The 20913-nt window shown below is 36.4% G+C and overlaps 1 protein-coding gene across 1 annotated transcript in view; it reads right to left on the bottom strand.

Annotated features, from left to right (window-relative positions):
• LOC127430798 (unconventional myosin-VIIa-like) overlaps positions 1-19453 on the bottom strand; it is a 61828-nt gene extending 42375 nt beyond the window's left edge. The window contains exons 1-13 of the mRNA XM_051680872.1: positions 19095-19453; positions 9152-9220; positions 8142-8255; positions 7316-7468; positions 6243-6427; positions 5656-5777; positions 5122-5264; positions 4349-4462; positions 3879-4032; positions 3673-3749; positions 2522-2641; positions 2280-2422; positions 286-496 (exon numbers count right to left, since the gene is read on the bottom strand). Of these exons, the coding sequence (XP_051536832.1) occupies positions 286-496; positions 2280-2422; positions 2522-2641; positions 3673-3749; positions 3879-4032; positions 4349-4462; positions 5122-5264; positions 5656-5777; positions 6243-6427; positions 7316-7468; positions 8142-8255; positions 9152-9169 (1554 nt within the window). The 5' untranslated portion in view covers positions 9170-9220; positions 19095-19453. The remainder of the gene's footprint in view (positions 1-285; positions 497-2279; positions 2423-2521; positions 2642-3672; positions 3750-3878; positions 4033-4348; positions 4463-5121; positions 5265-5655; positions 5778-6242; positions 6428-7315; positions 7469-8141; positions 8256-9151; positions 9221-19094) is intronic.
• Between the last annotated feature and the right edge of the window lie 1460 nt (positions 19454-20913).

The raw sequence follows: 20913 nt of genomic DNA on the forward strand, positions 1-20913 counted from the left end.
GAGTTTTAACTAGTACACTATACCACCCCAGAAACCGCATTCATAATCTTAACAACACATGAGCACGAAGCTTAATGAGAGGGCAGATAACCAGGCTATTCTGTGTGGAATGCGAGAATTCTGCTGAACCCTGTGGACATTGTAATCCATTTTATAATCCACATACCATGTACAGTATAAAAAACCGCTAAATCATGATACTTGACTCTTGCCTCATAGTGTGCCAAAATGAAATTCTAAATCACCCAATCTTCACTTTCTGGCAAGCCGTTTCCCTCATTTTACCTTTGGAAACTTGCTCTCCTCATCAATCAGGGAAATTATATTCATAGGTTTCATGGCAATCATGTCCAATGCATCCTGGTTGTCAGTGAACTCAATGTGCTGCCAGTTGATATCCTCCAGATTGTACTCCTTCTGCTCTAGCTTGAAAACGTGGTGAACGAAGAACTGCTGCAGGTTCTCGTTTGCAAAGTTGATGCACAGCTGCTCAAAACTACAGCAGGAATGCACAATATTAGTAAAGACAAAACTAGAGCCAAGAAATGTTGAATGAATTCCATGAATTCCAACTGGCTGTCCTGAAAAATCCCTTTTAAGCTACACTATGTAACTTTTGGCCCTCTAGTGGTTAAAAAAAACAAAACAAAAAAAAACTGCATGTATCTTGCAGAAGGTCATTGTTTTGGTTGTGGTTCGGCTCTGCTCCTCTTTGGTTTGAAGCACATGAATACAGGACATCTTATCAGAGTGAATGGAAAAATAAATAATGAAAGGAAAAGACAGATATCCGAAAACATGTCATCTGAGCAGATAAGTGCCATATCTTATGCTGTTGTTTTGACTTATTAGAAACACTGATGTTTTGAAATAAATGATGTTACAAAATTCAGGCAACGTTCGTTTACATTAGACATAACGATTGCTAGTCTGATAAGGTCAAACGCTGTAAAGTTTTTATAACTGCAGGGTATTCTGGCCAAATAGACCATGGTAGTTACTAATTTATAGATTGTCATTGTTACCAACTAGTGGTCAACATCATTTCAAGACTCACATGTCCTTGGAAAGCCTAGGACTAAAGGATTTATTTATATAAATTATTGCTGTTATAAAGAAAAATACACATGTGCGCTAGCAAGTGAAAGGTTCTGCCCCGATTACAGTATAATTATTGTATTTCACTACACACACACAGACGTGTGCGTGTGTGTGATTACACAACTATACATAAACCATATCAGTAAAATATCTTAACTGTTGAGTAAGAAAAAAGCCATCTCTGGGTCTCTTTTAAATCCTTTCAGATCTTGGAGTTGTACACATCTGAAAAGCCAAGCTGATGTTGATTCGGTTTTTATTACAGACTCTGTCGCTTTTCCTTTTTGTTTGTAGACTCTGCTCTGTTCGGGGTTTCTTTGTTTGTGATTCCCTGGAGGTTTGCCATTTTGAATGATCCATGGTCAATTTTTCTCGTTCGTTGTGACAAAAACATTCAGCTTTAGCTACTCCCACATGCAAGCTACAGTAGCTGGATATTATTTTCTCTGTGTATGGATATGACGTCAACACGCACGGGCGAATGATGAAAGTAATTTCCCGTGAATTCCGTCCCAACAGCTCTAAAATATTTATAATATAATATCATTATTATAGGTTTACCAAAGTGTATTTGGGTAAAGTAAATACATGGTTTGGAAGATGGATTTTTGTTGCACTCTCTTATTAATAACATTTTGTTATTTTTTTTACAAAAAGAAGTTACATAGTGTAGCTTTAACAACTAACCAACTCTTAAAAACCCCATGCAATCAAAACTGGAGTTGCGGCTTTTAGTCAATTTCTATTTGTTTTAAATCAATATGCAAGTGTACAAAATTTACCTTTAGCACATATATGCATTTAAAATTTACAGTGTTTCTTCTCAGGGAAAATGGATCAAAAATATTTATGACTCATTTTGCACAGATTTTTATCCAACCAAATGCTCTCTAGAATGAGAATGTCCCTCCACCTTATATCCACCAGCAACCAACCAGCAAGAAGCAAATCATAACATAATAGTGACATAACTAATGCCTATTGGCTATTAAAAAAAGGGGATGAGCCCTTAAACAATTCTTGCCCAAACTTCCTGTTTGAATTGGAAATACATTTACACAAGAAAAAAAACTGTGATTGTCAAGTGATTTCATGGGGGCGTTAAGACTTCAGTTAGATTGTTTACCTGAGGCAGACCAGAATTGAGAGAAATACAATTCTCTAGAATCAGTACTTACCTGTTAACAGTGAAATTTTCAAAGCCAAAGATGTCAAGTAGGCCAATGGTTCTACGAACAGCCTTGTTTTCTGTGGAAGGAGCCCTATAGATGGCGGCATTGATTTTATCCACTATCCACACAAATAACCTCCCATAGATTCCCTGATGCAGACAGAAATCATCCAATTAGTGGGTATAGCTTCTGTGACAAATCTTTAGGTGAGCATCAAAATTGAACCATTTGATAATTAGGAACTTCACCTTGACAAAAGCATCACGGACATCCAGGCCCTGGTCCATGCTGAGGGGGGTGGACACACTCTCTCCTTTGGTGATAAGAGTACGGGTGGTCAGGCATGTCATGACATCTTGAGGGTCTACCTGCACAAAGGATCAGCATAGCTCACTGACAGCAGCCCAGCCCAATAAGTGGTTAAAAACAGGTCAATTGACAGCTACAAGATGTGTAGGCTTCATTTTCAAAAACAGCAACATATATGATTACAGGAAGGTTATGTTCAGCAGAATGGTAATGTCTTAATATTTATATTGACTCTGTATAGTGATAATGTAAAGGGATAGTTCACCCAAAAACCCCAAAATGTCCTAATTTACTCATGCCGTTCCAAACCTGTATGACTTCTTTCTTCCGTGGAACACAGTTCTCATGATGTTTCATAATGTGCCACCAAGTGGCAGACACAAGAAAATTAAATGGTTTTGTGAGAACAAAAGCATTGAGATACAGCCATTAAAATCAAACTGAAAACAGCAGCTTACGAGCAAAGACTCTGGACAGTGGTACCATGGCACGGAAACAAAAGAAGAAATTAAAAAGACTGACAGCAGTGCGCTGCCAGCAGGAAGCCTGAACAAACTTGTCACGCTGTGGCAATGTCTATGATAATAACATTAGAATGAAAGTCTGATCTTCACTAATGACTACATTTATCTGTAACTCCCCTTCCTCAACTGAAAAGATAACGCAAAACCACAGAGTTAATGCCTGGGAGAGAGGAATCTGAATAAGACAGTGGAAACAATCCACTTTCTAGTGACAAAAGCTTTGAGATATAACACACTAACTCAAAGAATGGGATTAAATGAAGCAAAAAACATAAACAATGTCTATTTAGAAGTACTACTACTGGTATGGTACTTTTAAGGTGCTTTTTTCTCATTTTTGGAGCTTGACAGCACCTTGTCACAATTCACTTTCATTGTATGGAAAAAGCAGTGTGAATATCCTACCTAAAATCTTTTTTTGTGCTCTATAGAACAAAGAAAGTCATATGGGTTTATGGAATGTCTTTGGAACGTCTTGAGGGTGAGTACATGAAGACATAGTTTTCATTTTTGGTGAGCTATCCCTTTAAGGTTGTGGCTTTTTCACACATGCACATGTACTCCACCTCCAGTAGAGTGGCTGCTTTGGCCAGGTCAGATGAGTGAACCATCACACAGGTATCTAGATTCCTCAGTGTTCGAGCTGTTGGGGCAACATAAAAGTAACATGCTATGTAGCTCATCTGTGACCTGTTGTGGGACTAAATTGACAGCAATTGTAAATATTAACGGCATCTTCTGCATCACGCCTCCATAATGCTACAAATCTCACCCTCATAGCGCAGGTTGCCCATATGCAGGATGGCAGCGAGCAGTTTGGAGATCTCCCAGTTTTCTGTGTCAGTAAACATCAAGACCTTCATGGCTGACAGGATGCTGGAATACTCCTTCTTATCATTCCTCCCCTCACACATCGTACAGTTTCCCTGGATGACAGGCCAAGAGAGAAGGACACAGCAGACACACACACGCACACACACAAACACACACACACACACACACACACACACACACACACACATACATACGCAGACACGCATGCATGCATGAACACAAGCCATTTACTATCACTATTTGATCCTCTACTGCCATTAGGGAAAAATATCAATGTGCAGGGCATGCTTTTCCTTTTATATTAATCAAAATGGTCTACTTATATGTTTTCATAAAATACAAGAAAATAACAAAACATGCTCTAAAATGAACGCATTAGTCTATACTGATAAGACCACGGGCACTCACCATGGTAAGGTAAACATAATCTGTGGCCAGGCCTAGACCTAATTTAGTCTTCTGATCTGGACTCATGCCTGCCAGCATGCAGTAGAATATATGGTAGTTCCTCTCATTGGGTGCCTGCAAAGACAGTTAAATGTAATCTCATTACTGACATCACCACAAATCAATAGCATGAAAGAGAGACTTGCAGCATAATGAGAAATTATACAACAGTTAGTTCTGGTCGACTAATTTGATTTGACAGTGTTTCATGAATGCGTCTTATAACAAAACTAGAAGTTTTCATTGTTTGCATCACTCCACTTGTCCGTTCGTTGCTCTGCGGCACACAGTGATCTTGTTTTGGCTTCTTTTAGAACTATTCTTTTAGAGCAAACATAGACAAAATAACTGGCCATATTGTGTCTAAAATGGAAGTTATTTGATATTAAGTTCTTATGCTTTAAAAAAGCAATGCCACACTCGCAATCATGCTGATATACTGAATTTCAGCACAGATGTGATTACCTGCAGCACTAAGCTGCTTATATTTAGTAAAACAGCATGTATGCTCATGTGATACTGCCTCAGCATTCAATATATTAGTTCCCCTAATGTTAATGTTTGATTCCCATTTGGTTATATTTTGGGAACCAACTCGTAACGTTCTAGGAACGTCCTTTTTAGAATGTATTTTTAGAACAATAAACTGACATTTCCAGAACATTCTGGGAACCAAAAATGGTTAGTGGGGTCCACAGTGAGACACGTTTCGCCATTCGCCATTCCAGTCTCACCTGTCTGCAAACTCTGGATTTCTCCAGCAGGTACTGCTCAATCTTTGCCCCTTCAATAGCTCCCCTCTTGCTGAAGTGAATGTCAATGTATTTCCCAAAGCGGCTGGAGTTGTCATTGCGTATGGTCTTGGCATTACCAAAAGCTGTGGGAACATGTAAAACTTCACAAATCTGAATACCACAGTGTTAGACATTTTTTAAAGACTTCTTAAAAGAGTGACATTAAGTAACTGAATGCAGTTATAAAAGTCCTGCTATCTTTCAAACAAATTTGAGCAAAATTCATAGCTTAAGATTTGAATACATGAATTTTCAATTCACAAGTTGGAATTGGTGTTGAATTGGTCAAATCCATATGATGCTGAATGACAATATCAAAGATATTCAATGAAGTGAGACAACAGAGGGCTTTTATTAATCCAACACAAGTCACAAATCATTTTCTTGGACACAATAAATTCCACTGGCAGTCTTAGGATCAGTGTCAAACAGGCAAGGGTTTGTTTCATTAGGTTTAGAGATGATCATTCTGACCTTCTAAAATAGGGTTGGCTTCCAGAACCTGCTGCTCAATCCAGGAGTGTTGGCCACTGACAGCCGCCAAGAACTGCAAGATCAACTTGGTACTCTCGGTTTTCCCAGCTCCAGACTCACCACTAAAGAGCAAAGCACACAGCACACACATACACTTACAGACAGTGGCGTAACCAAATTAGACCCGGGCTCACCCAGAATATTAGAGATTATTCTTTGACTTCAAATATATATATTTATAAAATAGTTTAAAATAATTCATAAATTCTGATTTCTGAAAGTGTGAAAGAACTGTTTGAATGCAACGCTTCTCTGTTGTTAAGAAAAATTTGGGCGAAAACTTGGCCCATCCATTTTTGTTAAAGCCCACCCAAATGTAATTTCCTGGCTACGCCCTTGCTTACAGAGTCAACAAAGCCATGTGCTCAAACCAGTGCATTACATTTTAGTGAAAGTAACACAAATATAAAGGAATAGTCCACCCGAAAAAAAAAAGAAAAAAAAAGTGTGAAAATGATGACAGGTTTTTCCTTTTTGGGTGAATTATTCCTATAAACTAGCTCTAACTTTAACATGCAGTGATTTACCTGATAATGCAGCATTGGTCCTTGTTGTTTTTTTGCATACTGAAGTAGCAGTTATCAGCAATGCCAAAGATGTGTGGAGGCATCTCTCCTATCTTTTTATTTGTGTAGAGGCGGATGTGGTCAGCTGTGTAGATGGGCAGAAGCTGATATGGATTCACTGCCACCAGGATTGATCCTGTGTATGTCTAAAATACATTATTGTGAATGAATTTACTCGAGAGGTTATGAATAATATTCACAAATAAAACTGAGATGAGAATTAAGAATAAAAGAATATGAAAAAACGGCGGCACACTTGCAAGGTCAGCAAACAGTAAATTAAAGTGAGCAAATGCATGCACTGAACACATTTCCATACAAATGACTCATAGCATGAGTCTATGTTCTTGAATGTCTTGTTATAAAAGGCACGTAGAGCTCCTTGAAAGGACATTTTGCTTGGGTCCACTGATTGAACTGATACACATCAATTTATATGGTGATGCCTATGACGAAGTCACAATATATTCTAGTGGTGAGAACAGCAGAAGGGGATTCATTGATGATATAACACAACAAGTCATATTTCACTGAGGCTTTTTGATCTGAAAACTTGAAACAATATGAATGGCCAAAAAAAGCTATACCATCTAAGAGACCAAAACAAATCATTTATTCATTTCTCTCAATCTTTGTTTAAATTAAAAGACAGGCCCTGAATTCAGATTCAACAACCACTACAATTAACGTAAAATGTTTTAGTCTCTTCACATTGTATGGTCATAATCAATTTTTTTTATCTGTGAGCTAGTTTTGCTGGGTAAAATCTTTAAAAATGTATTTGTCAAAGAAATGGCTTGGAAGTAATCAGGTTGCTAAGACACAAAAACAAGCTGATATTGAAAGAGTAAGACAAACTGAAAAAGAAAAGTCATCTACTGTACAATTTAAAATAAGCACAGCAAAAACCACAAAGAAAACCAGAAAGATACTGTAATCATGTCCAAATAAGGACCTTGAGTTGTCCAGTCAACATTTTCTAAGAACACAACTAACATGAGACCAGAAAGACAAATGACAAGGGTCACACTTACGTATATGACCCTGTCATTGTACCGGATCAGGAGATTTCGGAGGATACCAGCCTCGTTCAGATCCCCGAGACGGATCATGTCTTCTACCCCATGAATCGAGGTTGGGTGCATTGGCTTGATGTTTGTAGCATTCTGGAGAGCGATCCGGTGTTCCTGTGTGGAGGACAGGGTTTGGCAAAATTCAGAATTTAAGAATTGGCTTCCTTTCAATTAAAAAAACAATTAATATCAATAAGTAATTATACCATTAATTTTGACAAATTTCTGCCTATTTATTTCCTGATATGTATAACACATTTTTCCTCCACACATTGAAAGTTAATTTATTAAATATAATGAAAAATACAGCAAATATAAACTACATAAGTTAATCATCTAATGTTTCTTATACCCCATATGTTGCATGTACAGTATGATAACACGTTTATAAGTAATTCATACTAAAAATGTAAATGTGTAATTAAATGTATTACTTATAAGTGTTACTTTGATTTCATTGCATTTCAGTCATACTTCATTACATTCACATTTAAATTTAAAATTCAAATTTGAATTACAATTCATGCTTTCATTTTGCTTCCTCAGTTCAAATGTAAGAATTAAGTTGAAATTCAAAAGGCATTCTCAATTAAATCCTGTATGGCACAGAACCCTGCTGGACGAGAAACCAGAATATCACTAATAATAAAAAAAAAAAAAAACACACACACCTGCCTACTGATGTTCTGATTGAATATGAAAAGTTCTTATGGTTCATTAACTGATTTGTCTCTCACATGATGTACACTACTATCATACTATGAGTAGTAAATATTGAAAATCCCACCTGTCCTTCATCATCCAGGACCTGTATTTGACCTGAGTCACAGAGTTTGACCACAGCACCAACAGGAACATCAAACTCACGGCCTGTTCTGAGGTCCAACCAGACATAGTCCCCCTACAGAGCAACAAGCAATCAAAAATCAAACAAATCATTCAATACAAAATAATAATAATAATAATAAAAAAAATAAAAAAATAATACAAAATAAAAAAATAAATCATACCAAACAACAGAAACAACAACAACAACTTAAAACAGCCAGACTTTTTTTTGTGTGTTTGTTTCAGGTGGTTTAAACTGGTCTGGCTGGTTGGCCAGCCAGTCTCTCAGTCTGTTCAGCTGATTAGTGCCCAAAACCCCTCTAAATCCAGCCAACAGACCAGCGCACCAGCTCATGCAATTGGACAAACACTGCAACTGATTTGTAAAGGCAGCATCATCCTAGTTGAGGAGGAACTGAAGGAACTAAAGGAACTAAACAATGTGTTTTTCTTTTTTGTAAACCTTTTGAGGAAGTGTGTCAACAATGTGTTATGGCATAGCTGGCATATTGCAAAGTCTTTAGAAAAAAAAAGTCAAAAGAAAAAGCACTCATTAAAAAATGTTTATGTTGCAAAGTGGTCTTGGACTTAATACTAACAACTATCAGCATGACAGTTGTTGCAAAAAGCAAAAGTTTTCAGTTACTGGTGCCCTTTTAGAAATAACCTATTCTCAAGTGTATTTGACACCCATTATTAGTTTATTACACAACCAAAATTGTCACACAATATCAGGGTTGCCAAGATAAAGTGTATAGTATTCGCCTGGTCATGTGTTCTTAAGATGTCGGCCCCCATGAGGTGACCTGCTCCATGTAGAATAAAGATTGTTTTAGGCCACTGGCTGGAGTCTTCATACAACATAAAAAATGCAATAAGTAATAAGTAATAAGCACTATTCATTCTTCGTGAAAAAATAAATAGATCAATAAATACTGTAAGTAGGTTAGGATGGAAGAGTGGTCCTACCTGTTGCAGAATGACCATGTTTCTAGTTTAGAATTTTGACATTAGAAGCCACCATGTGAGGGTCCTACACTGGATAAAAATGCAGAGAATAGGAATAAGAAAACAGAACAGAATTTTTTTTTATAAAAGATGGATCAGTGAGAAAAGATCAAAGCAAAAGCCCTAATGGCCTAACTATCTGTAAATGCTATGAAATGAAGTAACAATCTACAGAAAATAAACCGATCTTACACAGAATTGTTGCATTATTTTAGTCTAGGGACACAATAAAACATTAATTCAAAGTAAAAACATTGTGCAATCAATTATATATATATATATATATATATATATATATATATATATATATATATATATATATATATATATATATATAAAAGATAAGATCTTTTTAATAAAAGGAAGAACCTGTGAGCATAAAGCAGAATAGGGCACTCTGAAAAAACTGTAATGTTTCACATTACCATCATCATACTGTACAGCATAAAAAAGGGATAAATCATAATTGCAACAGTGTATTTAAAGGACATTTTTTACAATATAACTTTAATGTTAAGCACTTGCTAATTCAAAGTATACAGTATAAAGGGCCAAAAAACATCTATAACGTTCCAGTGCACGAGAGCTAATTCTATTAGCAATGTGGGTCAAAACACAAAGTAGACAACTAGACATTGCCCCAGACGTACTAGACCAAACAGTCTAAAGATATAAATGGATACTTTCAAACAGAACCAATATAAAGAAAGAATACAAAATTCAGACTGGTGTTGAGCATTAGAAGACCGGGAGGCCACTGCAGATATATATTTATCTTCTTCCAAAGGCTCAGTTTTCATGAGTACGAGGCGCAGCGCCACGTGCAATGACAGTGTGATACGTCTTATCCAATTTCCATGACAGAGCTAATTCTAAACTTAATTTTCATGCCAGCGCAAAGCGCAAGTGGGCATGGGTGGGAATGTTTGCGCTATCTGTGGGTGTATGTGCACAAACTGTGAGTGTGTTGAATGTTAATGAAGTGGCACAAAGCTCAATTTGCTATTTTCCTGAGAAAGGTCCTTGTGCTAAGAAGTTTCAAAAGCAGGTTTGTTTTCGGCACAAAGTCCAAAATCAGGTCCTGCATTTACAGTTTAGACATTCCACCAGCAGGTGGTATAAAGTTCATGTCCAAATTCTGAAAACATTATAGAACATCAAATTATGTCCCTGATAATCGTTATTTTGTGAAACTAAAATTTATGATATTTGTGTTAAACTATCTATTGTTCATGGTTTATTTTTCAGTTATTATTTTTATTATGTTTATATTCAAATTTTTATTATGATCTGATTTGTACTGGTACTTTTCCACCTGTTGTCTTAGAGTGATTTTTTAGTCACTGCAAAAGGGGCCTGTGGAAGAAGTTGGAGAGGGTGTTTGGATTTGATATGATTTTTTTGACCGCTTTGTTATTTTGAATATATTTTCATTTAGTTTGAAGTGTAATTTGAATTTAGAAATCTTTTTGGTTTAATTTTTCATGTTTCAATGAATGAATTACATATTTCAAAATCAAAATCGACCGGTAGAAGTGAAGTGCGTGCCGATACAGTCAATCACTGTTAATACTAGCCATTTTTTGGTCAGTAGATGAAAATTATTAACAATACTTATGTTCTCTATATTGTAATGGAGCCAACATCCAAATCATGAATCACATTTTCCATACGTATAAAAGAAGCTTGTCGCACTGTCATAGAAATATGCCTGACATTCAACAAAGACGCAGTTAATGCACAAAAGAATGTAAGTTCATTGCATAGAGTCCATTTACACTACCAACTTCTTATGAATGTGCTTTCTTTGTTTATATGGCTGGTGCTCGAGGTAATGGACGGTATAATATGATGCAGATGCTGCAATAACTGGAGAAGAACCTCTGAATTAAATTGTACTTGACCCAGCCCATTAGCTCTTTGCGCACACAAATTTGCCAAGACTTGCGCCAAGACTTAACACACGCTTGCATGGAAATACCAAAACTTCATGGCGTTCTTAAAATAGTGCCCCTAAGCCCATAAAGTTAATCATTTTGAATGTATGTGAATATTTTACATTTTTTAATTGATGGATATTGTTCATTATGAATTCCATGATTATGTCAACTACTATGTTTCACCAACAGACAAATCAATGTCAATGATTTTTATTTTTAATTAACATTCCCTTGATCTTTTGACATATAAGAGGTCATTGTACTATATAAACATCCTGTAAGTTTCAGAACTCAAAACTTTCTCATTAGTCTAAAAACAGCTTATATTTAAGCCAATCTGCCAAAACGACAGGATGTGGAATGTGCCACTTTATTACGTAATTGTGTGGCTAAACACCGCCTCCACAGAAGAAGATCAACGCCTGCTTCTACATCACTGCCTGTTTAGCCCCGCCCACCGATTCACGCATGTAGTAGGTAAATAACGAGAGAGGCAAATGCAGGTCTACGCAGAAACCAAAAGATAAAGATGGCTCCGAAGACAACAAGACGCTGTGCATTGCCAAGTTGTGGAAAAACACAGTCTTTGCATTGCCTTCCTTCTGATCCCAACATTAAGAAAGAGTGGATGAACTTTCTTTTTAATGAAGTTCCAGACCGCGCCAGTAAGAACTTGGTCCTTTGTTCACTTCATTTTACTGCGGATTCGTTTACAAACAAGGCACAATTCGATGCAGGATTTTCAGAAAGATTGAAACTAAAAGACAATGCTGTGCCGACTATATTGGATCCGACAGTGATGTTGCACCACACAAGTGTGAGTAACTGTTTTTATTACGTGGTCACTATTGCTTTGTCTGTTATTACAGATCGTTTGATATGTACTGAGTATTTATGCATTTTTAACCTAAATCACAGCAGCGTCCATCTATGAAGGATGTAGGATTTTTAAATATGCAAAACTGTTAGCCAATCATACCAGTGGGCGTTTACTTCCGAGTTTACAATCTGCCACGCCTATTCAAATGGTGTGTTACGATGAGGGGGGTCAAAACAGGACAGTAAATAGCCCATTACTTCTAAATTATGATGTTTTTTTGATGTAAAAATCTTTATAACATTATAAGTGGACCTCAGAGAACAGTATAAAAAAAAAAGAAAAAAAAAAAAGAAAAGGCAGTTCATGACCCCTTTAATGCTTTTTAACATTTGTAATTGTTGGGGATTGTACTAGGTAGAGTATATAAAAAAATGTATTCCTATACATTGATTTGCAGTACATCATTTACAGCTAAAAACAACTCACTTTTGGTGCCCATCACATTTTCATATTGAAAATGGAGCTCAAAATTGCCCATATGTTCACTTTCCAGTACAGCCACTGGGTGCAGTGAATCATATTTCGGTAAGGAAAGACATGAAAAGTCAACTTACTGTTTCTGAAAGAATATGCCCCCCAGGGGTTCGCACAGACCTAACACTTACAGTGCAGTATTAATATATTACAGTATATATTGATATATAAGTATTATATTAATATATACATATTATTTACTTTTAATGTTTATAGTATTTTAAAGATTCAAGTATTGCAAAATAATTGCAAAAAATTGCAAAATTAGCTGCAAAAATGCATCTTGTGGAGCATTTGCTTCTGTGCACAATTTAATTTTTTTCTCAGTGCTTGTGCATTGTGGGATTTAAATGTATCCAAGTGGCTCGAGTGTTTTGACTATGTTCACCAAAATTCCTTCAGATCCATTTAATGATTCAGTGACCATTTCTGGGGATGCCAGAAGGTGGTGACTAATGAGTGTCGTGTGTGAAATTAGTTAGTCACTGAATCAACGATCAAAAGAAAATTTTTATCCTTTACAATTTGTATGTCTACAGACCTACAAAGAGAATTTAGTAGAGAATTTAAGCATTATAAGAACAAAGCAAATCTATAATTTCCCTAGAGTTTATGAGCTACTGAGAATGACTTTTATCAAGACAACAATAATAGTCTTATAATAATTGAGTTTCAATAACGTCCGTATATTTTCATGTATAAAAATGTGTCTACATAACTATTCCCTTCAGTAAAATGTCTAAGTGTTCTAAGAACACAGCAGATCTATCTTTTTTCCTCCAGTTTGTCGACTGCACACCAACATGGAGGCAAAAAACAGCAGCTGATTTTAAAAATAGCTTTACATACTTAACACAGATCTAGTAATCTGCTTTAATTGGCAAAAACAACAAATCAAACTATTACCTCACAAACATAATGTAAAGAGTATAACTTAATGAAGACTCGTACACTGAAATAAACTCCACTTACAATGTGTGCTTAAAGAAGTGTTCTCCTTTTTTTATTTTCTGCAGTGCATTTCACGTAATGCTGCCGATCAAGAATGATATGCTGAAAAATAACTCTCATTTGTGTGTTATTCATCTCTAGATTATTAATTTAAATAAACATCAATGCTGATAAAAAACATGGATAAATGAGCATTTTTGAAAGCAATTTTGTAGAAATCAACGGAGCCGCATTGATTAGACTGTCTGACTGACAGCCTATTATTTAAGGGTTGTTTCGGCTCATGAAACTCACCTGTGATTGGCCAGATGGTCACTCAATTAGCCCAAAGTAACAAAACGCAAAGAATACTGTATACAAATCCACCATTTGGACTCGGTATGGGTTTAGCTTGGAAAAGTGCTGGGGACAAAAATCTTTTTAAAGAGTGCGGGGGACGTGGCCTCCATGTACCCTGTGGCTGCTACGCCCCTGCCTCACCCAACAATATCTTTATTAGGCTCTATTTGCGTATTATCTCCCTGTAAACAACACGTCTCTTTTATGATGTGTTCCTTCTTTTCTCCTAACTAAGAAATGTTAAACTACACAGTACATGATAACCTGTGAAAATTGTGCAGATGAATCAGACAAAATAATAAATCGATAATGATTACTGCAGCACTTCATTTTGCAATAAGATCCACAAATCTCATTTTGAGGCAGAAAATGCCTATTCACAGGGGTAATTTAGCGGTAAAAAATTATATCCGTATACGTATTACTGTAGATACGCATCACATGGAACAAACAACATATCGGCTGTAGTTAATTTCCAGATATTCTTAATCTATGCATTTATATCCTTCGGCAATGAGGATAATTAATAAGGCTGTTTCTCCTCCCCTCTACACAGCTGCAGAACCAACAGCAATAGTTTTATTCAAGCAGAACATTCATGATTCAGCCAACATGAAATACAGTGCATGAGACCCACAAGACCCACAAGTCTCCACTGAAAGATTTAAAGGCTAATAGAATGTGGCTGGAATTAGTCACTTACAATGACAACTAGAAGCTTGGTTTGAGTTTTTCGTTGATTGAGAGGCAATGACATAACTGTCCCTATTATACAGTCACAAGAGTTGTCAGGATCGCAGACAGATAGCAGATGGGCCTGAGCACGCTGCTTCTTGGCCTGCCAACTGGGTCAAAAGGACAATTTGCTCTGTCAACTCCACATGCAGGCTTGTCTCTAAAGCTTTTCACCATAATTTTTAAGTGCCAAAATCCACGTATAACTCTGTATTCCCTATCCCTGTATTTGTAGTGCTTTGTGTGCCTTTGGAAGCATTTGAAAGGAATAGCGTTTGGAATGGCATGAGTGTGAGTAAATAACGACAGATAGGGGTGAACTTATTCCTTTAAATGTCGCCGATGGTCTGATCACTGGTCAGTGAAATAATCCAATCTCAGAGGGAGCTTCAAGCCCATGTGGCTCCTCTTAAGATCAATCAATAAAATAATATGCATCGCCTGCAATGCTGACAGGCGTTTATAAGATGCTCAGGAGTAGAGCGGTCAAATGTCTGGGTCAGTGTCTGAGTCGCGTGGACATAATGTCCTCTCATTGTTTACAGCTACTGGAGGATGTAACTGAGACACACAACACTCAATTACACACGTGTGGACACATTTTGATTTCATCCCTGACTATATTGCCTTGAAGGACTGTACAAAAATATATGTTTTGTGTATATATATATATATATATATATATATATATAAGTGAATCTTCTACTGGTAAAAATGCGTCTGTGTTCTTTTCTAATTTAATAGAATAATAATAAAAAAATGTTTTGTATAACTTATTCAGCTATCTTTTATTGTTTCAGCATCTCTCCAGTCTCCATAGGGTTAACAACAGCAACACCCTCTGGCCCAATGCAGGTCAGCTGGTCAGGTGAGCGGAGGGGAGGGAGAGGAAGCCTTTAGGAGCTTACACAGATTTTTCCGGCTAAGCTTACCACTTTGTAAACTGTTGTTTGAATATTCCAGCTGAATCATTTCCTTGTTTGCATTTTGGTCTCTTTTTTTAACAATGCATTACCAATTCTGTCTTAACATGCATCATTTGTTATCATCTAAAAAAAAGGATTTGGCTATAATTGCCTCTATCTTTGATCAGAGTGCAATGGGTCCATGTCACTTATATCAGTTTGAACATGAGACTGCAGTTTGTGGAATAAGACTGAGGCATATGTTATATCATATGCTGTCTTCACAGCAAGCTCAATAAGAAGATTAACAGGAGTTTTAATCAATTAGATTAAGTACAATAAAAATACCAAGTTTTGTTTTTGAGTAGAGAAAAGCCAACACAGTCAAGGGGTACAACTGCCTAACTGAATTAATGGTTTGATATAGATTTAGACAGGCCCCAAGAAGTATTTGGACACTTTTGGAAGTCTCACTTAAAATGTATGAATTAAAATGTGGCAGCAAAGAAATTATGACATTTTCAAAAACTTCACTTTTCTTATCCATACTTTTAACCCACTGTGTTAACAAGTCTATGTTATTTTGAGTGGATGTATGAAGTCAGTTTCCCTCAAGTTGGCTTGGCAGAGTAACGTCAAGTCTAGTTCATCATAATAACTATGGACATGTTCCTTAAATTTTAACAACCAGAAAGTGTCTAAAAACTTTTAGTCTTCATTTAACACAGTATAACTATTGTTTTATCATTTGAAATCTTAACAAACTTCTTTTTGAGAAATCTTTTGCTTGAAAAGTGTGCTTGTGATATCTGTCTTTAAAATAAATGCCACTTGGCTTTCATTTTTAAGGGAGACTCTTTGGGGCACCTGTAGATCTGTAGGTATTTTGGGATTTTGTTAATTGGAGTTTCACAAACTCGCAGGTAAACAAGACAAGGCCTAGTGCAAATGGAAGGGAATAACGGAAGAATATCGACCTGTTCTGGGTTGGATTAGGCAACAGTCAGTATGTCATATGGTCAAAATTCATTGACACAGAATTGCACTCAGCACTGTTGTCTAAACTGAGATACACACAGGAAACCTATGATCATATTTAAAAAAAAAATTTTTTTTAAAGTAATTTATGATGTTATTTAAACAAAAGGAAAAGCAGATAGTTAATAAGTTGCTCAGGATGTGATTATTATCCTAATTTGACAATGCTGTCACAATACATATGTACAGTGGCCCCAAAAGTATATGGACACATTTAAATCAATCATTCATTTTAAAGCAAGATAGCACAAGCACAAGATTTATTAAACAAAACATTTAGCAAAAGAAATGTGTGAGGATTCAAGTTATAAAACAATACCCCATGCCAAATAAAGGCAAAATGTATTTGGACACTTTTGGTTGTCATATGTTATGTGCTGCTGAACTACACCTGTGAATCCTTTAGGACACCTGTGTAAACTTGAGAGGATCTGACTTCACACACCCACTAAACATCATAATTTTCTTATCAAGTCTAAGAAAAGTTAGTTCTGAGAAAAGGTTTATATGATTTGTTAATGCAATGAAATTCATATGTTTGTGTGATTTGTGTCTTAATGTTCAAGGTTGCTGTCCTTTTTGCATATCGCTGCCCCCTTCCGCATATCGTGGCGCCGTTTTGTGGCGTGTTCTGCATAACGCGGTGGCCCCATTTCGAGGCCGGCCCACCAGGAAAAGTCCCGGTTCTCTCTATGGCCAGTCCGCGCCTGCCTATTGTCATGAATAACCTACTTAAAACACAATAATCAAACATTTGAATAACACAAACACAGTGAAGTGTTGATGAAACAATGTCTGAATTAATATTCCTCATGCTTTTCTAGACTTATGGGTCAGACGTTTGTTTAGATTGTTTCATAAGCAGTCATTTGCCCTGGGCAAAGATTCACTAAAGGTGCTTCAGTCTTCTGCTCCTCCTAATTGCTTTAACCAGCACCCCACTGAGTGTCAGAGGCAGATTATAGGGCCTTTCCCACTGGCGGTACTAAAGCCTGTTTTAGGTACTTTTACCCGGGACTAGTGCTTCTCGTCGCTTTCGCACCTAAGGAACTATAGTTCCTCGCAGCACGGAGCACCACACGTGTGGCTCACGATCCCAGTTAAAACTGTAACCTGAAGACACAGGCTGTGTCCGAAAACTGGAAAATGCTGCCTTCGGAGAGTTCCATTCATCAAAAAACACTGATGTTTAAACCATTAACTGATAAGGCAGCTGCCTATGTTTTCCGATGCAGCCAAAATTTGAATAAAACAGCCCTAAACAATTAAAAGTGTAGCTCCGATCCCAGCGTCCTCCATCATTGTTGTTGTTGTTGTAGTTGTTGCTATTGAAACGTGCATGCAAATAACATCAGAATAAAAATGGTCGATACTAGACGACGTCACTAAGGTGGTTACTTTGTGAGTGCGAACGCAACAGGGGAAAAGTCTCCTCGGGTGTTCCATTCCTCACAAGAGTTCTCATCTAGAAAGTTACTAAGGGAAAAGTACCAGGACTTTAAGTGGGAAAGGGCCTTATAAAGCTGCACACGGCCACTTCCTCTCAGTATGTCTAAGCAGCAGTGTGTCTAAGATAACTCAGTTCTTAAACCCATAGTTAGTTTTCTTTACACATTCTTACACATGTAAACAAAACAAATCTGGAAAATATTTGAAAGCATTTAAAAAAAACAAATGCAGGTATAAACGAAATTTAAAAACAGTGAGAAATTTATCACAAAATCAGAAGTTTGTTTGACTGATTCTTAAAACAGCTTGGGTTCCTCAGATAGGGCATGTCCACTACGTTTTTTTTTAATAAATGTCAAGTTGTCACTTTTTTATTTGTGTCATTTGATACACTTACATTAATTGCTGTTATTTACAATTTATGTTAGTCAGAACAATGAGTTCATATTTTTTACATGTTACCTTTTCCATTTTTGCTGTTTCATGATTTGCTTTGTGCTTCATAATTGTTTTACTGTTTAAATATTGCTGGAAAGCCTATATTTAATGGGAGGTTTCCAAGGTGACAACTTACCCCATATACAGTAGTTAGATAATATGCCCTGCTAATGGGACATGTTGTCACAAAAGGTCACCGTTTGTTCAAAGAAATGTATCTTTTTTTTCCTCTGTAATAATGGTGGAAATGTACATTTTATTTTTTTTCGTGTGGCCAAAACTTGTATGTGCCTAGACAGAAATTGAAAAAAAAAAAACAAACAAAAAAAACATACCTACCCTGAATCATATTCACTGTTTAAATTAGACAAATGTGTATAAATTTAGGAGTAAAAATCTAAAAAGGACTAAAAAGTGTGACACCTATGGCCTAGGGTATTTAGTAAAGCAGCGGGGGTTGACACATAAAAGCTAAATCAGTGCTTGCTTCATAAAGAAGATTACGCTTACTGTATACCCACCCTAAAAAAATCTGTCTCTAATTTATCCAGTAAAAGGTCCTGTATACTCAGACTCTCAACATACACATACACACACAGTCACAATAATATAGGAAAGCATAAATGGTCCCCTCTGGGGCCTGGTACATACAGTAGCATTGCAGAGCAGAAAACATTAAGCGGTAAGAAGCTTTCCGTAAAGCCTTAAAAGAGCATGAGGTGCTGTACAGCTAAGCCCTGAGTCTAAACACTTACCTCACAGTGACTCAAGAATTCTCCTTTTGTTTTCCATGTTCCCTTGTTCTTCTTTTTTTTCTTCTGCCCCAATCTGTTAATAAACTTCCACAAGTCCAGCTTCAATAGGTGTTCAGGAGTCAGTTGATTGGCAGGTGCAAGTTTTAGCAGAGGGAAAAGTACACTCCTCCAATTCTGCAACTGTCCTCTTCTCTTCCACCATGGACAGCTGCACACCTCGTTGAGGTACCTGTTGCTTTGGGATGCTGGTTCAGGCAGTGGCAGTGGCAACAAGCCGTGTATCCCTCAATGGCACTCCTGATCCAGCTTACAGGAAGGCGGGGTTAGATAGCAGGCGGTCACTGTGGGGGAGGGAAGGGCTTGACACAAAGGTCGGCTGGTCATTTAATTGAACCCTTAAATGCATGGGTGTTTCATCATACATTATTACCTCGGGTCTTTAGCGAACCAGCACCTTTATCTATCACAGATGAATCTACAAAATGCCAAGATAATGTTAAATTTTCAAAACATTTTCAAGACAATTAAAAAATAACAGAATAGAGTATATTCTAATATATTTTAATGTTTTATTTTTCATATATTAAAGAGATGATGTATACAACAAATATAGAACAGGATTCATTTCTTGCACACTGAAATTTCATAAGAAGCAACTGGCTGTCAAACACATATTGAGCTACACATACAATACATACATTCTCAGGCACTTTTTGAGTCTAAACAGATGCACAACGTACATCATTTCAATAGTACACCCAAATGACAATAGCCAAATCATACTGTTCATGTGTTAAACTTGCTATAGTTTACCTTCACGTTGTTTCTTTGTCAAACGTAAATCAAGATAATCACTGAAACATCAGCACCATCTTGAGTAAGAAATAGCATGTATAATAGGTATGCGTACATGCATATGGGATAATTATGGGAAACATAAGTGCAAAAATATAAACAGTATTACATCTCGGGACTTTAATGCCCCTCTAGACTTTTGGTAATGAAGCAGTTATAATATATATATATATATATATATATATATATATATATATATATATATATATATATATATATATATATATACATATAGCAATTTTTCCATTTTTTCTTTTTCCATTACACTTTTCAAAAGAGAAAGGTGGAGGAATACTTTAGAGGTGTGGGCATAAGTCCAAAAAAACGGATGAGGTACAGGGGGTGGAATGAGGTCCCGTGTCTCTAAAGACTTGAGATATGCATTCAAGGGTAAAAGTACATGGCTTTTAGTTTCCTGTAAGTCCTATCATGCTTCAATCTGCTCACCAAACTGTGTATGGAGAAAGTCAAGTTTTGTATCTATAAATGGAGGCAGAGCATGGTTGATTTAAATGATTGTAAAGTTTACGGTGAAATGGCACAAGTCCAAAGTACACAATAGCCTTAATCAACCTGCCAAAAACTCCAAAAATAGTACTGTGATAACAAAGGATTCGCTTAAAGGAATATTTCACAAAGAAGTTAAAATCATCATTTTACTCACCCTCATGTCATTCCAAACCTGTGTCAATTTGTCCTTTTTGGATCTGGTACTGTATGCTTTTGCTGTATTGACAAGAGCAGTGTGAACATTCTTCAAAGCAGCTTCTTTTGTGTTCCACGAAACTAAGAAAGGAATACAGGCTTGGAACAATGAGTACATTTTAATTTTGGGGGTAAATATTTCTTAAAAAAAAAAAAAAAAAAAAGTCCATTAATGTAATTTTCATAACTTAACTAGTAAAACAGAACATCAGTGAGGAGAGAAAATAAATGCAAATTATTTACATTATCAAACTCCGAA

This window comes from Myxocyprinus asiaticus, chromosome 40 (genome assembly GCF_019703515.2).
Source record: "Myxocyprinus asiaticus isolate MX2 ecotype Aquarium Trade chromosome 40, UBuf_Myxa_2, whole genome shotgun sequence".
Lineage (NCBI taxonomy): Eukaryota > Metazoa > Chordata > Actinopteri > Cypriniformes > Catostomidae > Myxocyprinus > Myxocyprinus asiaticus.